The sequence below is a fragment of the Amblyomma mixtum genome, chromosome 5 (assembly GCF_055824585.1).
Source record: "Amblyomma mixtum isolate Tamu chromosome 5, ASM5582458v1, whole genome shotgun sequence".
Taxonomy (NCBI): domain Eukaryota; kingdom Metazoa; phylum Arthropoda; class Arachnida; order Ixodida; family Ixodidae; genus Amblyomma; species Amblyomma mixtum.
In genome coordinates this window covers 30365620-30386626 of record NC_143016.1, presented here as the reverse complement: position 1 = coordinate 30386626, position 21007 = coordinate 30365620, and the positions used below count along the sequence as shown (strand labels likewise).

At 43.9% G+C, this 21007-nt stretch overlaps 2 protein-coding genes across 11 annotated transcripts in view; both read left to right on the top strand.

Annotated features, from left to right (window-relative positions):
- The window catches only part of Ndae1 (Na[+]-driven anion exchanger 1), a 207260-nt gene extending 199163 nt beyond the window's left edge, over positions 1-8097 (top strand). For 9 of the 10 annotated variants that reach the window (XM_089543780.1, XM_089543777.1, XM_089543779.1 and 6 more), the window contains one exon: positions 4175-8097. In XM_089543780.1, the coding sequence (XP_089399906.1) occupies positions 4175-4373 (199 nt within the window). In that variant the 3' untranslated portion in view covers positions 4374-8097. Of the gene's footprint in view, positions 1-464 lie in introns of all 10 variants that reach the window. The other variant, XM_089543778.1, reaches the window with a different exon arrangement.
- Positions 8098-14131: 6034 nt separating this feature from the next.
- ND-18 (NADH:ubiquinone oxidoreductase subunit 18) lies at positions 14132-20923 on the top strand. Its single transcript, XM_089543771.1, has 5 exons — positions 14132-14258; positions 14498-14651; positions 15642-15817; positions 20548-20621; positions 20714-20923. Exons 1-5 carry the CDS (start codon positions 14194-14196, stop codon positions 20815-20817), a joined length of 573 nt encoding a protein of 190 aa, XP_089399897.1. The 5' UTR covers positions 14132-14193; the 3' UTR covers positions 20818-20923.
- Positions 20924-21007: the final 84 nt, after the last annotated feature.

Here is a 21007-nt window from a genome sequence, read left to right as displayed (position 1 = left end):
GTGCAATGGGGCACATTTTGAAAGAACCTGAAAATTTAGTGCCTATACTCCACTAAATTCTTTAACTTCACGATGTATGGGTTTCAGTGAGAAAAACAGCTCTAGCATAATTTCAAAAAAAAAAACAATGGCTTGGATAGGGAGAGGCCTGTAACACCTGGATACGAGGCAGTGTGCACATTTATCTGGAACGAAGGCACAAGTTTTAGCTGTCAGCTTCTTGAGAGTGCAACTGTGTGAGCAGGCCAGGTCGACCATGGACAGGCCTGGTCGTATAGCATTTTGGCTTGCATTTGTGCTTTTGTTTGTACGTGCGTGTTTAGTGTCTCACCCGTAGCGTTCCTTTTCTCTCTCTCCTTTTTTTCTTTTTTTCGTCCTCTCCCGTCACCTCTCCCTTTCTTCGGCTTATATTTTTTTTCTCTTACTCGACTTGCACTGCCCCCCACTGCCCATTCAAACTGTAGTCAGGTACGTAGGTCTCCTAACCACTGTGGCAGGTGTGTCTGCATGGCTTGGCTCACTTTGCCCACATTAACAGCAGCAGCAATGCAGCAATGATCATTTTTAGCATGCATGTCTTCTCTGCGCAAGGTTGCTAAGCTTGGGCAGGGTTAGGGCGCTTCTGTGATGCTTCTGCCTCTGTCATCTTGACCTCTAGCAAGTGGACTGCATCTCACGACAGTTCCCGTGGTGTGATTGATTGAATATGCTTGTACGTGAGGAGGTCTGCATGCGGGGCTCCAAACTACAGAAATTTCTATTGCAGCACCAGAGGCAGCTTATCTGAACCCCATGGGTTATTTCACATTTGGAAATTGTGCGTCACGGTGTCAGACACACGCTAGGTGGCACATATTGTCAAAGAGCAAAGGAAGCGTACTGTATGGAAAATTATGTCAGTTGGTTTAAAGGCTGGTGTAAAGGCTGTGGCAAGTAGTTCTGCCCTTCTTAAGAAGAAAATAAACTTGTCATCGCCATTGCCACCAATAGTTGCAGATCATACTTTCCTTAGCCATAAGCTCCTGAGCATTATTCTGGTATAAACGAATGGAAAGCTTTCGTCAGGGCTGTTTTATAAAAATGACAGAAAGTGTCTCTATCTTAATAATATGCAATATCCAATAATTAAATGAGGCCATGTATGAAGGCTTGAAGGTTGTACTACAAGTATTGCAAGAAACTTAAATCTTTTGATGGATTAATATTATGATGCTTCCCTACTTTGCAAGGCTATAGCAGCCACGGATTACAAGCTAGTATTGTGCCTATGGGCACAAACATGAACATATTGTAATGAAGGCCATACATTGTTGATTCATATCTTTTGTTGAATTTATGAGGCCTAACACCTTCTAAACATCCATGTACAGCTTTATGCTTTCATCTCCAACAGCACTGCAAATATGTTTCACTTACCAGAGACAACTGTACCAAACAGGGAGTAGATGCGTTCGATTGTTCACCCTGTATGAGTTCCCCTGTGTACACTCAGCAGTGAAAATTTAAACAAACCCTTGCTAAGTGTTTCCTATTCCTTGTGGCTAACCTTTGCTGTATGTACAGCTGACTTTTAAGCACACTTTACTTTTTCCATTGTACTCGTACTAACCTCACCAGGTGCAGCAAGCGTGTGCTTGACTGGTCTAAATTTCAGTCTTCATCTGCTTTTGGCAAACTGTTTCACATGTACATCTTGTGAAATGCATTTACTAAAATTTGGGCAGAGATGCACATTTTATTGTATGAGCTCTTGCATTTCCAGCCAAACCTTTGTCTTCTTTAAGGTCAGGAGTGCTGACGACTCAAGTAAACTGCTCACTTAGTCTTTGCTCCAATATTGCCAGTACGTTACATGTGCATTGCTTCAAAAACAGCAGTGGAAAATATTCCAGATTAGTCATAAATTCTAATTGTGTACACGGGCTAAGTAGTACACTTAAAAGCTATTAGTCTCCTTGCATGCATTCTATTGCATGCATGCAGTTGTAGAGGCAAGCAGTTGCAAAATCCAGTATGTGGTCACTTATTTCTTCTTTGAATGAGCATCTGAAAGGTGAAACCAGGAGTACATACGCATGTTTTATGGTCAACCTTTTTTAATATGCATTTTGCAGTTTGTGCTATGCTATGAAATATATTACCACCATCATAAATGCTGTTTGTCAGCTGTGTGCCTACTGCACACTTAAGTTTATTGAGCCCTCTGGTGTGACAATTTTATTTGAATCTGGTTCAAAGTAAAAATAAACAAAAAATATAGTGACTTGATGGTCGAAGGTGTGTTGCACCTGGAAGTACCAGTGAAGGCTGAGCAATGTTTTAGCCCGTAAAAAGTGGAATGTGATGGGTACTTGTTCATAGCTTCTAGGTTGTTTTTTTTTTTTTCATTTCTTCACTTTCAGGTAATTAAGAATTTTACTACAGGCTCAAAAGAGAGATGTAAACTTCTAGATGATATGTTTTGCATGTAAAAGCCAAAATTGCAGGGCATGCAATATAGCAAAGAGTTAATCGATGGTACTTTAGTGGAAGGAAGTGGATTCGAAGGGAGAGAAAAACATAACCGAAAGCTATTTGAAGAGATGGCAGTGGGACTTGCAGGGGCAGGGAGGGTGCAGCTAATGAGAGCACAGGACATGTCGTTGCCCTGCAGTGGACTTAATCTGGATAATAATGATGGTGATGGTGACATTAGTCTTCCTTGCATCACTCTAATGCTCCCACTGCACCAGTGTTGTTTTATCTCTCTCTTTTTATTTAATGGTCCAAATTCAGGCCCTAAAATTAATGTTGAGGATTCACACCTTTAGTATGCTACCGTGCTGATGTCCTCTAAAGGAAATATAGAACGGCCAGTTAGGTACACTTTAAAAGGTCAGCATGTATGTAAAAAATCAATTTTATGTACGGTTTTACAAATCCTGGTGCGAAGTCTTGAGAGGGTCTTCATGCAGCGCACCAGTCACTGAGTAATTGCTTTGCCTTCACCACCTTGGTGTTAAATTGTTCCTGGTTTCACCTATTTTATTTTTCTTCCTCACGTGTTGCTTGTAAAAAGTGTTGTTTGAAACAGCATGTTTTTAATTGCAGGATGCTTTTTTTTTCACATACTGGAGGTGCAAAATTTTAATGTCAAGATTGTTTGGTTATAATAGGGACTCAGTACATGATTTCTGCTGCCGTATCTAAAACATTTGGTTGCAAGTCGTTTCTTTCTGCTCATTGTCAGAAAGTTCTGCTACGCTGTCACTTAATTAGCCTTGTGAATGCAAGCTCCAACTTCGTCCTGCAATTGCAAGAGTTGCAAGAGTTGCATGACACATGCTGATTGGGAGCTCGTCTAATGAGAGCAATACTTGACCCTACTGACCAAGAGGCAGTTATCACATGATTAATGCAATTATGGCATCTGGAGGTGCTATTATTGGCAGCATTATTGATGATAATGAGTAATATCTGAGAAAGCAATGTTCATTCAATCAAGTGGGAAAAGGTCGAACAACTAATTTCCTTAGCTCTAGTATGTCATAAACATTTGCAGCATGGCCATTTATGCCCACTGAATTCTTGGAGCTTTGAGAAGAATGCGTGGAAAGCTCATGCGTCTAATTTTTAAGGGCTAAGCCCATTTACAAGGTTTTTGCTTCATAGAGAGACATTCACAAGTTAGTCAAGGTTACTTTTGGGCTTATAGGTGCTTGCAAACTTCAGATGGGGTGAAGAAAGATATAACACCATCACACAGTAGTGCTGTTGCTGTCTGCCTGGTGTGCTTATCCTTGAGAGGAGTCTACACCACATTTCTGCAGCTTAATAATCTGGCTGGGAAACCCATTGAGACAGCGTTGGGTTTTTGAGTGTGCGTTCTGCTTTGGATGAACTAGGCTTTACTACCAGTGTAGTCCTCGGAGAACGTACAGGAGATTCAGCGTAGCGTTTGTTGTATGATAAAGCATTTGCCTGTTGCACCTGGGCCCTGACACAGCTAATAACTGGTGCCCCAACACTGCCACTGCCTCATGTTTGACTACTTTGGTGCCCGTTCGTCCCACTGCCAAGTGAGCTGCGTGCACTGATTCACTCCCTCTCTCTTCCCTCTTTTTCCCTCTGTGGCCTCTCACCACGAACTCTTCTTGTGCTTCTCTTCCTACCCTCTTCTTGCGGCCGGGCACAGAAAAAAGAAACGTGGAAGTAAGAAAGATGCGCTCAACGAAGAGGAACGCAAGCGTCTCTCTACCATGGCTGAAGAGGACGACGAGGAGGACTGTGGCATCACCATCCGCATTGACGCCCCAACGCCCGTGCCCTCCAAGCACGCTTCGCCCCAAGAGGCCAAGAAGCCCTTTCCCAATGGCAGCGAGACGTCCGTTTGACGCCAGATGAGCCCTTAGGTTTATTTCTTTTCCTGGACGTTCATTCCCCCCAATGCCCCCTTCTGGACGTTCCCCCAATGTACCCCTTCTTGCCGAGGGCTCGGGGTACATTCGAGAAACGAAGGGCTTGCTGGGCATAGAGCGGTGCGAGATGCAGACCACACCGGCGGCCTCCTGGGCGGCGACCACCACGAGTGCAGCGAGAACACTGGTGGGCCACTCGCAGGGCTCCGTCCTAGTGGTGCGGAAAGAGAAAACCAATCTGTCGCAGAGACACACCACTGCATCTCTCTAGTTGTGCTGAATATGAGCCTCGTCGATACAGCTTGAGATGAACATTGTGGAAATTTCTGAGGTCTTCGCGATTTGGAGTCATCCACTTCTTTACCTGACTGGTATTGAGCGTGTATGAAAATGTTTGCTCTACATTTTTCCTCAGCTTTTCATCTCAATTGTTGCTTGCGATGAGGCCCATGGGAACACATCTGGAGAAACTTTCTTCCTGTCATGTTTGCTGTTGCTGTTGTCACAGATGTCTGAGAGCGGTTTCTAAGGACCCGTACAGCCAGTTACAAAGTTGACCCAAAGGTCACAGCCGCCATTGTGCTTTTGGAAATGTCGGTCGATGGTGTCAGCTGGGCCGCAGGAGACTATCTCATGGGGTGGCCTTCATTCAGATGCATATGGTTATGGTAATGTGAAGTGGCTTCCCTTAGCTGTGCATGTTGACGATTTGGCAAAAGAAAGCTGAAGCGACCAGCCCACAAAGACACAATCCTGTCCTACGTGGTGGACAACTATTTGCTGTGAGCATTTTTATAGTTGTTCTTGTTACATGTTGCTAGGGCCAAAAGGCTGCACAGTTCTAGCAGTGGACAGTGCATTTGTTTGAACCTGTGGTATGTCTGTTAATCTGATTGCAGAAGGTGTGAGCCAGCGAAATGCACTGCATTGTGACAGCCGTTGCGGCATTCTCTTAGCTGTTCTTCCTTGCAGGACTTAGCAGTGTGTGGTCTCGAGCTTACTTGTTTCTCCCTGCATTGCCCCACCCTCAAGATTTTACTGTTGTGGCAGCACGCAAACAAATGAAGGCTAGATTTTTTTAAAGTCGTGTATTTATTTGCTAGTCTGAAACAGAGTTTGTTTCTTCTCTGCTTAAGAGTTGCTCAGTTGTATATGCGTATAAAAGACAGGGAAACTTTCAGCCGTTGTGTTTAGCATAGCTACAAATGCTCTTTAGCTTGCTTCCGTTGAGTTATTCAGAGCACAACAGTGCAGAATTTGCATCACGTAATTGCTTCTTCTCAGTTCCATATGCTTGATGAGGAGCAGCTAATCTGCCAGCTCTTTTTTTTTTTTCTAATCTGTGGGAACACAGGAGAGATATGTTCTCTACTGCAGTGCTTCGAACACATCTGACACAAAGAATTACATTTGTTGCTAGCTGCACTGATATTTTTAGAGAGCTTAGCTGGGTCAAGTCCTTTGTGAGACTGTCTTGACAAAAAGTAGCATGCAGACAACTCACCGTTCCTTGCTCTGCGAGTCTAGCTTGTCCGGTAGGACAACTCAGGAAAGAGATGTGTCGAAGATGTACTAACTTAGGTCCAGCGTAGTGTAGTGAAGAGATGCTACTAATTAAATTCAGCACGGTTAAGCATTCTGTTTTTGTATATACTATATTCAACTCTTCCTCACATGGCTTAGATAGGCTCTCAATCATGTCTCTGAGGTAGGGAGTGGTGCATATTGTTGTCCTAGTGCCATATTTCGTCCGGCAGGTTACAGTAGGATTGAGAACACATGTGCTCAACTGGTGACTTCTGTGTTGGCCCCACATCTCATTTTGTTCTTTTTTTTCTTCAGTAATTAAAAATTGCAAGGCATCCGTCACGTGTGTAACAGTCATTGTGCACGAGAAATTTCAGTGCATTTTTTTCTTGTATGTTAGAAGTCATTTTACTGAAAAAGATCTGCCCTTTTATGACATCTTGCAGTCATGGGTCTTCATGTTTTGTTTGCTGCTTACCGAGGGGCTCGTTGGTGTGATGGGACGCATTTATTAGTCTTTGCAGCAGTTGAGTGTACACCCTTAACCATTGAGGAAATAGCGTGTAAGGGTGTATGCAGTGCTGGCATTGAGAGTATATATGTGTGTGTACTTGCACGTGTGGGAGTGAGATTGCGTGAGTGCATGTGTGGGTGTGTGTTGTGTTTGTGTGCATGAGTTGTGTGTGGATGTGCAAACTGTTGTTCTCTAAGTGTGTCTTCTTGCATACCTGCCTTATAGAAAAGTACAACGATACAGGAGGATATAAAAAGTAAACTGGTACATGGCATGCTGATCAAAAAAGAACACTTGGCCATCAACGGGCCTAGCCAGTTTTGAAATTCAACTTGTGCTGTCAGCATTAGAGAGCAGGATTTTTTCTTTTCTTCATCTGTTTTCTTGGCTTTGAACGAAGTCTTTTCTGTGCACGGGTGACCAGATCATGTTAAATACTGCGTCAAGAGGGGAAGGATTGCGGGAGTGAGTGACGTTTTAGATGTCTGTAGTCTTTTTTGCCAAAGCAAGCGAGAGAGCTCTATAGGTACATGAATTGATGTGCTTGGCTCGATAGGGCATCTATTTACGTTGCATAGTGCAGTGATTGAATGAGCTTCCTTTTTACTTAACCGACAACCTGTGTAGGATGTGCATAGGTGATTCTGTCATGAACAATCCTGCACAGTGTGAAGCAGCTAGCTTCAGAAACATTGTCCATAGTATCACAACAGTTATATTTTTGTCTCTGCATGGAAGAGTCATTGAATGTTCTTGGATAACAAGTGGGCAAGCAAATGCAAGAGAACAAAAGCAGCCAGCCAGCCAAATCTTCACGACAGTTTTCTGGGCTCCTCCATGCCCCCAAAGCTTCTCAGATTCTTGTGCCATTACATAACTAGTGCAGTTATTGTAGGGTGTGCAGTAGCTGCACCTTGTTTGCTGTAGCCATTTGAAATTGAAGAGTATCAGTGACAAACAAACTGAGGCCGTAGCTTTGTGTAGACGCCCTGCACACACATCGTGTTGCATTAAGTGTGCTCCACTTCCATGAAGGATAAAAAAAAAATTAAGAGCCTTCGATATAAAAACAGTTCAGAAAAGTAAAAAAAAAGGAGAAAAAGAGATAGTACCGCTATGTCTTCACGTGTGATAAATAAAGTGTGTTAGAATTACTTGCTCATAATGGGCGGGCATTTCGGTCTTCTGTGTCCCCCTGTAGCTGGGGGCAGTAGTTGTGTTGTCTAAGCCTAAGGAATGTAGTCTTCAGAGGGCATAGCACTTGGTTCCAGAGCAGCATATGCAAGTCAAACTTCTTAGTTACCGACCAAATCTCAATCACTGGTTTACATCCTTGGTACGTAAGGAGCCAGGGCACAGTTTAGAGCCTGAAATGTCTTATGTTCACTGTGACAGGCCGTGCTCGTGGACTACCGAGTTGTACACCCTGTGCAACTGCTTCTGTTTGTCTTCTCCACTCTGTTTCTCCATGTTGGGGGGAGGATTGCTAGATGCAATAAAAGTAAAAAGGATGTAATCATTGTATGAAGGATGGGTGGGTGTATAGTTAAAAAAAAAAGAATTTGGTACTGTTGTAATGTATACTATTCCGTAAAGAGTGTAATTTTTTTTTTTTCGGTATGGCAAAAAAAGAAAATAAAGATGCTGCTTTTATAAACATCTCTTCTGTTTCATTGCATATCTGGACTTTCAATTCATTTATAGCCTCCCTTTTTTTTTTGACAGCGTAACGCACACACAGACACAAAAATACTTTGGTCATTCCTTGTTCTCTGCCTGCTTTGTTTTGCTTTTCCTCACAGTTGTAATGCTAGGAACGGCAGACTTCAGAAAAAATTATGGAACGTGTGATTGAAACCAGCATTTATGTTTTACACTATATACATTGTCATTGTTTCGGTATGGTGAGTACATAACAATAACATTGTTAGCAAGCTGAAGTGACAGCGTCCTCTTGTAGATAAATGTTCGTGCGCCTGGGTTACCCAGCTGCCAAAACTGAGGAAATGTAAAAAGAGCATGTGCAGTGAAATCACTGGGGAATGCTGTGGCGATACATTGCAAGTTTTCTGGAAATTATTTAGCGAGTGATCAGCAATTTAATAATTCAGACCATCAAATGCACATATACTAAGGGCTACAAAACATATCTTGTTTTACGAAATACGTCGGGTTTTTACAAAAATTGAATGCCATGGCCAGGTGACAAGTGTGACAGCAGTAGCTTATGTCCCTTCATTCAATTATTTATTTGTTTATTTACCAAGCTGTTTGCCTTTTCATGCTGTTGTACGGCAGGAACAAGTACAATGATGCAGACACAGGGTTCAAAGTAATGCAGTAAGCACGTGCAGATACATCGAGGCACAATTTCAATTTTTTTTTCAGAACTTTGTTGAATTAGCACCACAGCGGGGGCCTAGTCATCTGAGCACCAGCCTCGCATGCGGGAGCTGCGGGGTTCAATTCCCAGTGCCAATGGGTACCCACCGGTGATACAGTGGGTACAAGCTCAAGCTTTCCCCTGGTATGGTGGTCGGCTTCTTTAGGGTGAAATGCTTGGGAAATGAGTCTTTGACTGCACCTTGAGTAGAAGAAACAATCTTGTGCTTCTTTGGCCACAGATGCACTCGCGCTATAAAAATTCGTCATCATCAAATAGTACCTAACCTGCAGTTACTTCTAGATTTAGGCTTTTCCAACCATCTGCAGACCTCTGCAATAAGGGCTCCTTGTGTGTCTCCATACTGCTCGCTGGGCTATTTGCACCTGACTTTAGCACAGCAGAAGCGGCAGTGGAGCCGGTTTGCAACAGCCCAGAGAGGAGACGTTTTGGTATCTTCCTCGCCTGATGGCAAGGTTTACACTCCTGGGAAGTGGTGCTTAAACACATCAATTCTTGGTGTGCAAGTCATGGTAGGGTAAAATGAGATAAGCTGTGCAAGTTTTTGTAGCATTGATCCTATTAAGGCAGCACAAGTTTTAAATTTTCTGAAAATAATAAGCATCTCTAAGATGACATCTTATAGCTAACATCTCTAAGTTCGCTTTTGCCAACCTGTACTTTTTGTTTCTGTTGAAAGAGAAAATTTTATCCAAGACGTCCAGTCTGGCACACTGGCCGTGTGGCTACCTGTCCTCTCCCGGTAAGTCATAGACGTGCTGGATCAGGAGTGACAGTAAGAGGTTTTCGAAGTTCTCTTGTTGGTGGAGTGAGCCAGTTTGAGTGCTGTGTGCCATTTGTGAAGGAATGTCATCCTTGCACAGTCAGTATCAAACTAGAATTTGGGAAACAATGATGATGCATTCTGCATAAATATTGGTGGCATGGGCCCCGAAAGTTACTCGATTGGAAGGCAAGTTGCAAACACCAAGAACATGCTTTACATCTATAAGACTGTCTTCACCTCATCTTCTCCATCCCTTGTTCATGATCTGGAATGCTTTGCTGTGCTTGGTGAACCTGGATATCCAGCAAGTCCTAGCTGAGCAGGTGCCCCACCTCCTGCAGTGTTTTAAGTCTGGCTTCTGAATAAAGTTTCTCTGACCTGACCTGACGTGGCCTGAGTGTATTGAACTGCCTACTGAAAGCAGTCCACTGTGTGGCTGCTGAACTTATCGCAACATAGCAAAATGCACAGTGCATAGTCTGTAGTAAAGACAAGCATTTCGTTTAGTTTTTATTCTGTTTAGGCTTAGAATACTCGCCGCTTACCTGTCATATCAGTAAAATTCTCATTGCTGATGAGACAAAGAAGTCTTGTAATTATTGTGTTTTTGTTGGTATGAGTGTTATTAACAGCTGATTCATGTGGTGCATAAAACTGTAACAGTGTGCCAAAACAAAACTGCCGGAAATTTTGTCTTCTTAATATGCACAATGCAGCCCAATAGCCTTACTTCTGCGTACATGCAGTTCAGGTTATTATGCTGTGCATGCAGCTGTAGTACATACCATGTGTATAATATGTAGTTTAAGCCACTTTTTTTTTAGGCTGAGCCAATTAGTGTTCTGTATTTTTTTAAATCTTCTTTTCCGGTAACTTTCACAATGTGTATGTTCTTTGTTAAACAGTTCACTGCATGCACTCGCATAGCAAAGCATTGTGCAGAAGAAAGCATGTGTTACATGAGGACTTGGACTTATGTTAACGAGTAGAATAAGATATAAGTCAAATTAAGGAAGTTCAGTAATTTCCACTTGCTGGCACTTGTGCAGGTTTTTTTTACCCTATAGCTTCTGCAATCTGCATTATTCGCCTGCAGGCTGTGGGTACATATTTTAATATTCCCTTTGTCCCCAATTAGCTAATCAGATCTTGGGTGTGACATTTCAACTGCAGTACTCAATGACCTTCTGGTATGGGCTTTTGTGTCAAATGAGTAACAAAACTTTAGCTTGTTTAGAGCTTTAGAGCTTTAGCTTGTTTAGAGCTTTAGCTTGACTGATGTCATTAACTTCAACTACCTTTGGTATGTATATGGGTATAGTCACATTTTGCCTCTTGCAGTACAGGCCACGAGCTGTGACTTTGGTGGTTCCCAAAGTACAATCTTAGTCAATAGTCTCCAGGCACATGCATGTGATACTGCAGTGGGCCATAATATGTTTTCCTGTGGTGCTGCTGAAAAGATTTGGGAAAACCCTCCTCCTAGTACAAGATTGCTCTCACCATGAAAACTGCATGCGTGATTGCAAATGAAAGCAAATCTCTTTTGGATAAGTTTCACAGCCGAGATGGTGCAGGACTCTGATTGACCCTGAGCCTGCTGGCCATCAGCACTAGGTATACCTGTAAATTTCTGCAATGCAAACAGGAATCTTAGCACCCATCCATTGTTTTACACCGACAACTGTTAGCGCTTCAATTCTCGAGGTCGCAGTCTCGAGTGGAGGCCTGTGAAGGGTGAGAGAAAAAGGGGCAGCTTATCTCATTCGGAGCCTAGTGGCTGCATGTACTCTTCTTGAGCTCCATCCCTGGTGAAAATCTTTCCCAGTCCTGACTGTTCACAGAACAATTTCCTGTTGCTTAACCGAGGAATTGTTCCATAAACCAGTTGAACTGGGAGATTTTCACCAGAAACATGCCTTGGCGCTGTGGCACGGAAGAGAGAACATGAATTCGTAAAGAACTTGAAGCCTGGTGGCCGCTCGTGCTCTTTCTTGCGCTAGTCCTTCTCTTCCAGATGAATTCGTAAAGAACTTGAAGCCTGGTGGCCGCTCGTGCTCTTTCTTGCGCTAGTCCTTCTCTTCCAGAGCAGCGCGTACAAGCTTCAGCAAGGTGATACAGCCTGAACTGTGCGGGACATACTGCTGCCCAAGCTATGGATCAAAAACTTACAAGGGGCGTTTCCGACTGCTGACCTTACTACATTCTATAGTCTGATACAAGTCAAGAAAAAAAAACAGCTTTTCCTCGTCAATGGACCCCCTTCTAGTCGCTCAATTCTCAAGAACCTGCTAGCGTGACAATGCAGGGATCGAGTACTGGCAGATGAAAGCTAAGGGATAGTGGTGTCCCTTCATTGTCCGGAACAGTCCTCTCCATATGCATTGTCCTGCTAGCAGGTTCACGAGAACTGGCTGACATCACTGGCTGGAAGGGGGTGCTTTGAAGGGCGAAAGCCACTTTTTTCTTGAGTTGTATCTGACTATAGTTGTACAGTATTTCAAATAAATAAATAAAATACACCAACTGTAGCCGAATGTCCCATGCACGCATGGAATACATTTCAAGACCTTTCTTTCAGGAGGTTACTCAGTCAGGGTGAGCTACCTTAACTTTGTAGCTCATACGACCCATGCTAGCTGCTAACGCTGCAAGGCTGTTTTTTAATCACAAAAAATACTTGCTTACGCAGGTTACATGCACAGTACTTGAGCCCAGACCCAACGTTATTCCAAAGCTTTTGGGTGGGGAGGGGAAATATATTAGGTTTTATAAGGTGTGGTGGTCTTGTCAACTTTTGATCCTAGGTGGCTCAGGTAGCCAGGTGGAATTTGCACTGCATGCGCTCATTCTTACTAAAGGCGAAGTCCTACAGGCTGATGGTGACGGTGTCGTCCGGGTCGCGCTCGACTTTCACTCCTCATCGCACGTATGGTGGTTCCTTAACTTCCATTGTGCGTCGTTGTGCGCGGGCAGTGCCACAGAGTCCCAGCACAATCAATGGACCTGGGGTGTAAAACGTTTGGGGTGCATGAGCAGCGAGCAGGTTGTGGCTGGTAGGTTTTAGTGCGAGCACTACTACACGGGGGCAGACCCAACCAAGAATCTTGCGGCATTCCTGATCTCGTGGGTGCAGAAGTAAAATAAATATTGCTGCGACTGGATTTCGAACCCGCGGCGGTGCAAACAGACCAGCTTCGCTGGCCACTGCACGAGAGCACTATGCACTGTGCTGATGTGATGCATCTGTGTATGTGGTTGTTCAGGCAATAAAGAAAATGTGCTACCGCCGCAGCCGATCACGCATCATTTTGGTTGGTTGGGCTCAAAAATGGCACATACCCACTACGAGGAAGTGGCCAAGACACAGGCGGTGAACACGCAGCATTTTGGTTGGTTGGTTGGCCTCGAATAAAATGGCACATACCCACTACGGGGGAGTGGCCGAGACACAGGCGGTGAACTGCTGAAAAGAGGAGCATTTATAGAGGAAAGGGAGTAAGTATGTTTAGGGTGACAGATTGGACGAAGCAACGGCAGGGGACCTGTTAGCTGGGAGATCGAAGACGGGGACGATGGCTTTTTGTGAAAATTCGAATGCAATGCATGTAATGGTTCAATTTTGCACTGACTGAAAGAGAGAGAAAATAATGAAATAAATTTTAGAAAATCAGAAAAATAAAAATAAATAGCATTTTAAACTGCAACACACTCGCGCTGCGCATTGCACATCGCGATCGTCGTCATCAACTTCCATCTGCGGCACGAACAGATCACTGATCAGCTAGCTGAGTCTAATATCGTCGCCAGACGTGCCGACGTCCCTGCAAAGCAAAACCATGAGCCACCCAGGCTGAACACCTGAATTCGCACGGCTCAGACCAAGGCCGTCGAATGGGCCGGCGCCGCCAAAGGTCCCACGGCCTGCGGCGCAGCTTATGCTTGCCTTAATCCACTACCCTTAAGCTCAATAAAGATTTCTCAGCCTTAGCACGTCTACTCAGGGTAACTACGATAAAATCAGTTAAAACCCTACCCATGCATGTTAAACTGCATGGTGAACTGGTTTTGGATAAAAGGAAATTGCGCACTATCTGCCCGACATATCTCGGTGGACACCTGAACCGCGCCGTAAGGAAGGGAGGAAGGAGAGAGTGAAAGAAGAAAGAGCAGCCGTAGTGGAGGGCTGCTGAATAATTTCGACCACCTGGGGATTTTTAACGTGCCCTGACATCGCACAACACACGGGCGCCTTTTACGTTCCGCATCCATCGAAACGCGGCCGCCGCGGTCGGGTTCGAACCCTACCCATGCCCTACCGTCTTTATGGCCTTCGAATAAAAGGAGGAACAGTTGCGTTTTCAATTTAGTATAAATGTAAATAAAATAGCTTAGAATCTATTGGTGACGTTGTTTAGATGCTTTAAACAAATAATAATTGAGTTACAATGTCTTTTTATAAGTGTTAAATATTATTAAATATGTGCATCAGTGAAACCACAATTTCGTACACTGCACGTCAATCCAATCCTATCCATATGCCGCACGCATTTCTGTCTGGTTTCTGTTCAAGCAAAATTGCAGTATGCTGCCTTCTCGAGTTTTTCGTGCCGGATTGACTTATTTGTGGCAAAACGCCTCTGCGAAAAGGTACGGGGCGATGTTTCCGTATAATCTTGAGGGATGGGATTTACTATAGACGTACCTGTGTGAAAACGACTATGCGTTTAGCTGGGAAACACTTGAAGGTTATTCAGATTTCCGTTATGACTTTTGCCTTCGAGTGGTATTGTTTATCAAATTATTAAAATAAAACATTGGAGATGTGAATGCTTGGTCAGTAGTAGTGGTGTAAAGTTAAAAATTCTGTCGTCTTCTCGTGGTTGTAGCCTTCTCCGGCCCCTTGGTTCCCGGCTGGCGTCGTCCGATTCAACCCAAGTCACTGACTACGTACCAGAAGATGCCGACGTCGCGCTGAAGGATCCCGCCGAGCTTCAAAAGGAGAAGCAGATTGCTGAGGCTGCAATCACTGTGGACACACCAGTAAGCTACCTGTAATGTTGGTGCTCTGCAAATGTTGCATGTTTTGGCACGCCTTGGAGCTACTGCGTGAACAAATGGCTAAAATGCAGCCGAATGCAGCCCACAATCTACTGGCAGGTTAATGCGGCCAGATGTCTTGAAAAGTAATTGAACAGATTTTTCATATATGTGTAGTCGAAAGAAATTGGCTCGTAATGTGAGGCTAGACGTAATGCGTGTTCAGGGAAACCTTTAAACACGGAGCTGTGTTCAGAACAGTCGACATCCACTGCAGCCACCTTAGCAGAAAAAGCTGTGACGTTTTCCTTTGAAACCACATGGCTGCGCTTGTGTGGGTGCGTGTTGTGATTAATCTCGTCAGATACCTGCGACCACTCGTGTTAGATATGTTCACGGAGTTAATAGCACTAAGTCTCTGAGTCAATACAATACTGTGAGAAAGCCGGAATGCTCCAAGGATATGGAGCTTCCATAAGCCAGCTTTTCCACAAACCAGCATTCCAACTTTTCAGTTGTGTTATATTGACTAAAAGTTTCGGTACTTATACCTTCATCGTGATTTAGTTGTCACTGAGGCTACCTTGTCATAAATTCTGTGAATGTAAAAGTATCATTGTAGCATGTGGACGTAATATGCCAAATATAGGCATCTGCTGTCACATGCAATAACTATGGCTAATTTATATTTAGCGTTGCAGGTAGCCCTGTGGATATGTGATGGATTTGTGGAGAAAGTTTGGTTGAATTAAAGTTGGCTGCAAATTTACTGCAGCTCTGGCCTTGTACCTTGCAGCTTCTGTTTCATCTATAATTCATTATAACACATGACTACTAAGTATGACATCAAAACATTGTGCCCACTCCTCATGTAATGCCCCTGAAAAGGAGTTTTTAAGAAAACAAAAATGAAATGAAATGAAAAGAAATGCAGACTTGATGGGCAGGAGAAAGAAAGGAGTGATAGATGCATTTAGTTTCTTATGTTTGCAGATGGACATTTCCTGCCTTACCGGAGTTCCTGAAGAGCACATAAAAACTCGACGTGTGCGAATCTTCATTCCGGCCCGCAATGCCATGCAGTCTGGGACCCACAACACACGCAATTGGAAGATGGAGTTTGACATACGTGAACGCTGGGAAAACCCGCTTATGGGCTGGTGCTCCACGTGAGTTCCTGCTTCTAATGTCTCCTTTCTTAACTGCTCCTCTATTTCCTTAAATCAATGAGGCTTAGAGTTGTCTGCTGTCTCTGAAATGATGTGAGTGGTTATTCATCTAATAAAGCTAGTGGAGGCCAGGTGGTTGTGCATTGCCAAAATGAGGCAGCAGACTAGGGATAATGTTACCATGCTGTTTTACAGGGCGTTTAATGTGAACTCAAGATTGCATATCATTGACTAACTTTATATGACACAGAGCAGTAAGTCGACTTCATTACCTGAGCTGGCCTAGGTTGGTCTGATTTTCGTTTCTTTTTCATTGGCTACACTACATCATGGTAGCCATGTGATCTGTGCAGTGGCGTCGAATCTATTTTTCCACTGGGGGAGTGAGAAAAAAATGCTCTGATAAACACTATCATCATCATTACCATTTATTTTCGTTGAGGGCTCATGCAGGCGCTGTACTCTAGTGTTACAGAAAAATCACTATCTTCCCAGGGTCATGGGCATCCAGAAAGGTGGGAAATTTCAGGACTAGAAGCGAATATTGTGTGATTCTCAAGCCTTTTGCCTTCTGTGAATAAACCCGACTTTCCTGGTGCAGTCTGGGGCCTAGCAGGTGCCCTTTGACTGAGGTAGCCGTGCTGCCTCATCTGTGAATGAGGGGGAGCCATTGCTCCCCCTGCACCCCCTGTTCTGGCGCCCCTGGATCTGAGGACTGTTCTGGCCTATTCCCATGTCAGGGAGTTGCAAGGGCCCACCCTGTTCCACAGCTATTGCTATTGCAACAAAAACTAATCGTCAGTCATTTTCTTACTATGTTGCGGTGCACAAGTGGTGATCTTTCACTTTGAAACGAATGTGAAGGGAGTGTTTGTGATGGCCAATCTGACACTAAAAAGGTTAAGTTTGCTTTGCAGTTCTTTTGAGAACTCAAGGCAGTGTGCGTGATAGAATTGTGCTGTGTGTAGTTTTCAGCAAGTGAATGCTGCTGTTCTTTTTTTCTTTAGTAACTGAAAGCACATTAGAGTTTTTAACACGTTATACAGGAAATATAGCCTTGTTAAGCTGTACTGTGCTCTTGCAACCATTTTTCTATGGAAGGTGAATGCAGCGAATGTGCTGGAGAGGAAAAATGAGTGCACGAGCACTTTCTTGCACATAAAAACCAAGAAGAAAAAGTGCCTGATACATCTTGCATATGACGCAAAGTTTGTTAAAGGGCCCTTGCGATGCTAATCAAGCATGAGGTTTTGATTGTTTCTCTGATTCACATGAAGCAGTGCGTGAGCTCCACAAACCATTCTCGACGCACCCAATTGCACAGCAGATTACTCTTATAATCAGAGCCCTTTGAACACGCAACTTGCGTATCTGCCTCGCATGGATCCCTGGACACACAGGGCGATGACGACGGGAACCAGTGCGCTCACAATGTGGCTAGGAAGAGTATCTCGTTCCTTCCTCCGCTGGCACACCCCGCTGTTACCGACGGCCCTACTGATGTGTCCAGCAACTTGGCTGTCCTAATGTGTGGACCAGAGCGTACCAAACAGATAAGCCGTGCTCGACTTAAGGCCGTTACACCACTGCATTACCTTGCTACCTCAACTGCTGTCAAAAGGCATGAGCAAATTTTCATTAATAAGATCATTGCCGATGCTTTCTACACGCCAAACATCATCCGTAAATGGCTTACTGGCCCTCACTGACATCATGTGGGCAACGTAGACGTCATGAAGTGCCCGTGCTGCAGCTGTATGTGCTGTGCTGATTTGTACCACCCAGTTTGTCATTACTCAGAGTTCCGCTAGGGATGCACAACCTCGTCACCGAGCATGCTTTCCCACCGATAGCGGAGATTTCGTGCATTGACCAGAGCACGGAGCAAACAGCATCTGGGGAGATATTGGGAAATTTGCTAAGTGGCCTCTACAAAGCAGTGTAAAGCGTGGCTCGACCACCTAGCCGTCCTGCCATGTATCTAATAGGTCCAAACTTTTTCCTTCCTTAACAACCTAATTCTCCTACAAACAGCCTCGAGCCTTCCTTTTTAAATAAAAAGCTCGTTCATTCATTCATTGTTTGTACCCAGATGAATATGGTGACTCAGCATTCCAGCTGGAAAAGCACTTTCGAGCTGGAGTGATATTTTCTTTGAGCTGGAAGTAGCAGAAAATTGAACTGGAGCTACTCCAGCTGGAAATTTTACGGCTGGGGCAAACTGGAAAGTCTGGACACGATTTCCAGTTCAGTAATCCAGCTGGAAACAGATATCATTCCAGATGTAAAGGCATGGTTTCCAGCTGGAGACAGGTATCATTCCAGCTGTCAAGGCATGGTTTCCAGCTGGAGAAGTATGAGTACCAGTTCAATAATCCAGCTGGAAGTGCTAGCTTTTTTTCACCTGGGCATGCAAAGTTTGGGACATTGTGTTGCCTGAGCACCCAAAAGAGATGGCTGAAATCGCAATATTTCATATCTTAATCTTTTTCAGAAATGCTCATTTTGAGTCGGCCGCCGCGGTGGCTGAGTGGTTATGGCGCTTGGCTGCTGACCCGAAAGACGCGGGTTCGATCCCAGCCGCGGCGGTTGAATTTCTTTGGAGGAGAAATTCTAGAGGCCCGTGTACTGTGCGATGTCAGTGCACGTTAAAGAACCCCAGGTGGTCAAAATTTCTGGAGCCCTCCTCTACGGCGTCCCTCATAGCCCGAGTCGCTTTGGGACGTTAAACCCCATAAACCAAACCAAACCATTTTGAGTCAGTGATGTCAAAATGTGGTGGCGATTTTCAGTAGCGTAAATGAGATCGCAGCCAGAATAGGCACTGCCCTACCGATTGGTTGGGCGTCTAGTTTGGACCTAGTTCCTTTATACCCGGGAAATAGATCCAAAGTATGATTGATGTCTTCGAGAGCTGTAAGCTTTTCGCATGCCGCAAAAACTGGAAAGAAGTAGTGAAAGCAGACAAAAACTAATAAGGATAACGCTAGGGGTGACACTTTCCATTTCGCTTCATACTTTCGTAGAGATTAGTACTGTTCAAACCACACCATGAAAACAGCAAAAAAAAAAAAGGGTCGGAGGAGGGGGGGGGGGGGGGGGGGGGGGAAGAAAAGTTGGTTGGCAACAAAAGCCAGACAGGAGGCGATATTGGGTGTTGGGGGTGGACTGGTGTTAGCCTTCCACTTCTAACAGCAAAGAAACATCGGGGAACATCCTTTGTTGAGTTAGTTGCCCTTTCCCTCTCTACGGCGTTTACGTGGAGGGGTGATGCTGTCAAAATGCGCTGCGGCTGTGGGCGGCCCGGCAGGGCAAATGCATGGTTCTGATTGGTAGTGCCCAGTTTCTGCACTAAGCAAGTGAAATGGGCGAGTTAAATGCATTGTCATCTGATCTTTTTATTTTGAATTTTCAAAGTGGAATAACTTTTGTTTGCATGCTTCAATTTCAATATTTGTTTTTGCACTGGTTTTTGGAATGCGTGAGGAATCCATTTAATCAGGTTAACGGCACTTAGGAAACACTGACAGCATTTTAATTTTCTAGTGAATAAAGGTCTGTTTTTGAGCACTCCTGAACATTGGCATACTTTGGAAACATTCCAGCCACCAAATGGTACTGTACTGATTTGAGGCTTGAATCAAATGTATCATTACTTATAGTATCCTTGAAATGCTAGAGTTCTTGTGCAACCCTTTCACTGTGTAGATGTAGTCTTTGTTTCCTGTGGTGAGATGTTGCAGTCTGCTTGATCAAGATTGATGTCAGCTTGAGATGGCATGCTCACCAGCTGTTCACTCATAGCTGAATTGAATTCAATTCAGTTTTATTTCCCAGAAAGTTCTGGCCGGCTGCCTGGGCAAACCTGTTAATAAACAGCTTGACGAGGGCCAGGCAGCTGTTACAACACAAAGGAAATGTTTGAAACATGTTCCAGGCATAAGCAAACAGGATCACTAATTCAAATAAATCTATTGTACAAATATGTCTAATCTCATTGCATGAAAAATATCAAATAGACAAGCATTGCTAACTAGTAAGAATATGTGTACAATCAAGTAATCAATAACAAGCAAATAGTACATATTTTAGTTAAGGCTTTAAATGAAGGCTTTAAATTGGTAACAACTGCGTATATTGAAAAAAAGAACATTGGGCTACATCATAGCTGTAGTGAGTATATTATGCATTTAACATTGTGGGGAGGTTATAGTCTAATGTCTGCAACTTGTAGTCAGTGTGAAAAAATAGTGTGAAAAAAATGGCTGATGGTGTAACATTGCTAAGCATGAAATATTGTGTGAAAGTGCAGTTTTTTGCAGGTGGACACCACTACCATGTACCTCAAAGTGGGATTGAGGTGTCCACTGACCCAGGGAGCCAGTTATGCACCTTTCCTTTCCTTGAAATAAAGGGAGTCTAACATTCCACTGGTTTTGAGGAAATGAAAGGTGCATAACTTCCTCAATTTGCAGGTGGATGCCATCACCTACTTGCAGCACAATTGAGGTGTTCATTGACCCAGTGAGCCAAATTACACTTGCTACTCAGAGGCTTCACAGACACAGACACACACAGCTGAAACCTGGGGAATGTGGCTAGGAGTGCTTTCGCACTAAAAGATACTAGCCATGTGTCTGTGTTGCATGGTGTGTTGTGGTGGCATATTGATCAGCGGAGGACAGCGTTGCTGACTGCATGAACGCAGATTGTTTTTCATCAATCTGTAGGGGTGATCCATTGTCCAACATGAATTTGGACTTCTCAAGCAAGGAAGCAGCCATGGCATTCTGCGAGAAGAACGGTAAGATCTTTTCATGGCTATACTTGGTGGGACAAAGTAGCCACCTATTAAATGAGGTGGCAAAATTTCAACATGGTTTTGTTTGTGTCCAGGGTGGGACTACTATATAGATGAACCTGCACCCAAGAGACCTCCACGAAAGAGCTATGGTGACAACTTCTCCTGGAACAAGAGAACAAGGGTCTCTACAAAATAGGCTGATTTCACATTTAATGCTTTACACACATTTGTGTGAGAAGATGTACTAGTTAGCATGAGAGACCGTTGAGAAATAAAGGATCTTCAGAACTCCTTAAAACTGACAGTGCTTGCTGCTCACATTGTAAAGTCTTTGTTGGAGGTGTCCCAACTAAAGTCGAACTGCAACACAACAAAAAACAAAGACA

Bases quoted from the DNA above. Each gene is read 5' to 3' on its own strand.
- ND-18 (XM_089543771.1), top strand. From the start codon at position 14,194: ATGCTGCCTTCTCGAGTTTTTCGTGCCGGATTGACTTATTTGTGGCAA. The intron at 14,652-15,641 runs GTAAGCTACCTG...TTATGTTTGCAG, and splicing joins CAATCACTGTGGACACACCA to ATGGACATTTCCTGCCTTAC. The intron at 15,818-20,547 runs GTGAGTTCCTGC...ATCAATCTGTAG, and splicing joins CTTATGGGCTGGTGCTCCAC to GGGTGATCCATTGTCCAACA.